General features: G+C 48.2%; 1 protein-coding gene across 1 annotated transcript; it reads left to right on the forward strand.

Moving 5' to 3' along the window:
* Window positions 1-919: 919 nt before the first annotated feature.
* LOC135389978 (uncharacterized) lies at window positions 920-4,317 on the forward strand. The gene is made up of 2 exons (XM_064620007.1): window positions 920-1,636; window positions 2,147-4,317. Exons 1-2 carry the CDS (start codon window positions 985-987, stop codon window positions 4,207-4,209), a joined length of 2,715 nt encoding a protein of 904 aa, XP_064476077.1. The 5' UTR covers window positions 920-984; the 3' UTR covers window positions 4,210-4,317.
* The last annotated feature ends 640 nt before the right edge of the window (window positions 4,318-4,957 follow it).

Here is a 4,957-nt window from a genome sequence, read left to right on the forward strand (position 1 = left end):
AAGCGCCATTTTCAACGACGAACATCGCAGCGTTTTGCGTCGGCTGACCTCCTCGCCCAATGGCTACGAACGCCACACACCCGGCGATGGTGGCAGGCTGCGAGTAAGGTCACTTCTTCCTTCTCACGACGAAGCGGGTCACGTGCAGCACGCGTTACTATGGAGACGACGCCAGAGCCATTTATAGGGAGAGTTTGGCCATTCTCTGATCTTTTGCCGCCTCGTGGGTGGAGCCTATTTTGACGTCGTTGCGCCGCCCAAAAAGACTGAATCCAAGCAGAATCCGCTCATCAGCCATCTGATGCGCGCCATATTGATGCTGTCCGTCAGCTTTGTTGTCGCAATGAATGCAATCTACAAGAATAACCGGCTTATGACCCACAGCCGCCTCTGGTAAAGGGGGGTTTTGTTGCCAAACTGAAAGAGTTCAAGGACGAAGGGCTTTCGAAGGACAATGTTCGCTCGTGTCATCCCTCCTTGCATCGTAAACAACGATCAGCATCAATATGGCGTCGGCGACCGACTGACAACGGGACAACAATAGAGCACGGCGAGGGAGGTGGCTTAGCCGTGACGTTGCATGACGCGCTACAAGTTAGGCTCCTCCTAATGGCCAAACTCTCCCTATAAACGGCTCTGGACGACGCTGCGCTACGCACCGACAAGTGGCCAGTAATCCGCCCCTGGGCAGACAAACCTCACGTGTAACATCAGTGCACCATATATTAACTATAATATACTTCTACTATATTATATTATTAATATAGGAATACACACATGTTCTACATGTAGTTTCGTATGGCCGTGGCGAATCTGGGTCACTGCCGCCACCTGGTGAGGAAGAGGAGGATGATGACGTCACTGAAGACAAAGCCATCACAATTGCCATCATTTCCTTGCCTCGTGACTCGGTCAGATATCACGCGACGAAGGCGTGGAATATCTCCACTACTACAACGTTCTACGCTTGAAACGTTCAGTACTATGGCGAAGACTAACGACAGTGGGAAGTGTTCAACGACCAAGAGTCAAAAACAGTCGAAAAAGCGAGGCAAGCGTGGTTCGACAACGTCAAAGGCGTCCGCGAAAGACTCCGTTATGGAAGCCACTAAAGAAGGCTCGCATTCCGGGGCCTCCAACGTAAAGCATTCGACATCGAAAGAGGTACACAAGCCGAGCCACACCCGAACCTCGAAGAAGCATTCTACCGATACTGAAAAGAAACCCAACATAGAAGTCGAGGAAAATGAACCGGCCAACTCATCCTCTAAAGGTGCTACGAAGGTTAAAGCGACCAGCTTTGCAGCGCTTCCAGTAACATCCCCACCTGCTGATCCCGGTGACACACCGAGCTCGGCAAGTCCGGTGGGCGATGCTAAGATGTCACCACGTTCCCAATACGTCGCCAAGCAGGTCAGGAGGATGACGAGTGCATCGATACATGTGCCCGCGAAAATTGAAGAGGCTATCGCTGGACAAGACCGACGTGAACAACCATCGGAGGACATTCCAGAACAGCCTATGCCCAGGGAAGTGGAGGCAACGAGGACAGCTTCATCGGCAGTCGCATACAAGGGAAAGCGAAAGTCGACGATTGGCCACACGGAATTTGACAGCGAGGTTAGAAAGACTTCAGGTGTGTGTCTTGTGCAGCAATGTCGTACAATGTGTAGGCCGGCAAACGGGTATACGCTGGTGGCTCTAAAGCATGTGGAACAGAGAAGTGAATAGTGAAGCACACAACACACAATTATCGCAACACATAATTATTATATATATATTATATATACATATCTATTATCCAGTCGCCACAAGGGCTGCAGAACCTCCTGATCGTGTGAAGGACTGTGCCTAATAATAATAATAATGTGTATAAGTGCCTAATAATAAGTGTGTAACTTGAGTACGGTTAGAATGTGGTGAATTCGGTCAATGAAATGACAGTTTTGGCGTTAGTTATCCCGCTTTTATGCTAGTTTTGCTATGATTTTATGTTAGTTATGCCCCTCATTCCTCATGGTCTATAACAACAGCGCATCTCCGCTGCGGAATCATCGCAAATGTTCAATAGAGTTCAATAACTTCGGCAAAATTGTTTCACGATGCCATCCTCAACCGCTTACCTACGGATATTTTTCTGTTGCAGCCTCCATTAGAGACAAACTCATCCCAAAGTCCCAGCGCAGCTCAGTGCTCAGCCTCTTGTGCATCGTCGTTTCTTTCGCTGTCGTTGGAGTGGGATTGTTCTTCGCCATTCGTCATTACTTTACCCCGGTGCTCGTTATAGAGTGCACGTCTGCGAAGTGCAAACAAATCCAGAGCGACATAGCCCACCTTCTCGACACCAGCATCAGCCCTTGCGAAGACGTGTACGGCTACGTATGCGGTAAATGGGCTAAAGCTAACAAAGGCGGTTACTTGGTAGATGTTCAACGTGCATTCGACAGTTCCATCTTTAGGTCCATCGAATCCAGCACAGGTGTTCAACCCGACCGATACGGTACGCACGTCTTAGTGAAGATCTACACAGCATGCCTGGACCACATGCGTTCACCAAAAATGGAGTTCGGAGAAGTCCTAACACAAGTAATCAAAGAGCTGAAGCTGAATGAACTATTACAAGCCCGGACAACTCCGCAAATACTCAAAAGCCTTCTTGAAATTGGACTCAAGACAGGTATTTTTTCGATCTTCACAGTGGGATTCCATAAAGTAGGCTTACAAACCTGCTTGCGTCTGGCGCCGGGAACTTCCATTGCAGGAAAAATATATTCCGCCTACAACGACAAGCTTCCAAAATATGAGTTGACTGACATGGGTGATTTAACGAAAGACTTCGCAGCAACGGTGCTGAAGCAAGCTGGCATGAGCGCAACATCAATGGTAGCTGTTATCAAGATAGTGACGGTGATGGACAAAGAAATTTATCAGTTGCTATTGCAACACACACGGGTGACCAAGGATTTGTTTCGCAATCTCATTGGCTTATTCGAGGGCACCGATCCTCAAATGGTGTTAGGTCTCATCAACAGCATCGCACCGAAACATCTGAGGTTGCGAATCGACGACAGCGTCCGTATAGTTGGGTTTGATGTCATCAAAGCTGTGTACAGAGTGCTGGAGAATGCAACGTCACCAATAGGAGCCATAGGGGTTAGGAAAGTTTATTACGCCATCAATCTCCTTGCTGGAATACTAAGGTACGACCTCCTTCGTAGAAGAGTCAATCCAGATAAGTACAGCTTCATCTGTTTGCGTGCAACGAGCGGCATTCTGACCCGTACGTTGCCGTACCTTCTGGCCAAACTATCTGGACATGATGGAAGCTCATCTACAGCTCGAAGTTTCGCGGCCTCTATCAAACACAGCTTCGTAAAAGACAACAGAGTGCTGTCTATGTTCAACAACTTTGCTGCTGAGGAGGCGAGAAAGAACATCAGGAAGGTAGAAATATACACGTACGACAAAGCGGATTTGGTCTCCGACTTGGATAAAGATCTCGATTACACCGGTTGGAACTTGACAGGGAACTTTCTTTCGATCAGGATTAGCGCTAGAATGAAAGAAGTGCAGATGCTATTAAAAAGCATCTACAACGAGCGTGCAGATACTCTTCGCAAGAGCCAACTGTCTTCCGTGGTGGAGCACACTGGAGGCGACTCGTTCGCGGAACCCTTGTTTACAGTACCGACTGCCTACCAGGTTCCCCCGATGTTCTATTACGAAGATGAAATCCCGTTTTACTTTAACTTAGCCACACTCGGAGTTCTGGTCGCAAATGAGTTACTTCGTTCAGCATCTGGGGGTCTTCAAAGATTCGGTCAACAGCGTCTGTTCCTTTCGGCTTCTTGTCTGAGAAATCTCACCTTGGACCGCGAATTGAATGTTGGTGCTATCGAGAATGGCAATCCGTTCGACAGCGAAGCATTTCTTTGGACGTACGGAGCGAGCATCATTTTCTACATCATTCGGTCCTCTGTTGAATCTCTGGGCAAATCTGCGATGGAAAAATACTGGAACACAGTTCGCCAGTACTTTTTTATTCGCTTCTGTCTGCTCTCCTGCGTCTCTAGGGATGTTTTGGGATATGACAGGGTGTTCAACGAACGATGTGTCCTCCCGCTTCTAGTCAACCCCGAGTTTACGAAGCATTTCGGTTGCCCATCGAGGCCAGCTTCTGCTGATAGTGCTTGCGTGGGTTTGGTGTAATGCGTCATTTCATCAGATTGACATTACTCTTTACTCTTTTTCTTGGTATGTTTCCGTCAGTAGTCTGAGAACGACCCAATTCAAGGAATAGTGGATATATGCACGAATATGGAATGTGAGATAAATGGTCAATGTCCCCTACAAAATACAGGGTCTGGATGTGTTTTCTTGCCTTTACGTTGATTATATAGTACGACTTGCAGTACGTCGATACAACGAAGGGGAAGTATATTCATTGCTCGAAAAGCGTACGAATGTACAAGATACAAAAATACCATCACGGAAGGTGTTGCGATTTCCAGCGGAAGTCATTTTTGCTGACGCTGACAAGAATTTTGACATTGCCGCGCAACAATGTGCTAAAACGTCCTAATGCGTGATTTCTCTTAATTCCGTGTGAGCGCCTAGAAGTAACAGGACAGACGTGGGCCGATGGAGAGAGGATAGCAGGAAGGACAGGGGGTTTGGTGCGCGTCCTGGTCTGCCTTCACGGGGGAACTGTGCCGTCATTCGTCTGCCACAAAACCCAGGGTGGTGGATTCAAAACACAGCCGGTGATGGATTCAAACCAGATCTTCCGCACGATATTGGTTAGAACCAATGAGCGGACACTTTTATCCATGCCATGAACCGCTCAGTGTCGCTGCACTGCGCATCTCCCATCCCCCACGTCGTCTGAATGAGGCCCATGAGGACCTATGGTCGGGTTTGCGGTTGCGTCGCACGCAAACCATGTACGGTCACAGCG

This window comes from Ornithodoros turicata, chromosome 3, assembly GCF_037126465.1.
Source record: "Ornithodoros turicata isolate Travis chromosome 3, ASM3712646v1, whole genome shotgun sequence".
NCBI classification, from domain to species: domain Eukaryota; kingdom Metazoa; phylum Arthropoda; class Arachnida; order Ixodida; family Argasidae; genus Ornithodoros; species Ornithodoros turicata.

Bases quoted from the DNA above. Each gene is read 5' to 3' on its own strand.
- LOC135389978 (XM_064620007.1), top strand. From the start codon at position 985: ATGGCGAAGACTAACGACAGTGGGAAGTGTTCAACGACCAAGAGTCAA. The intron at 1,637-2,146 runs GTGTGTGTCTTG...TTTCTGTTGCAG, and splicing joins CGAGGTTAGAAAGACTTCAG to CCTCCATTAGAGACAAACTC.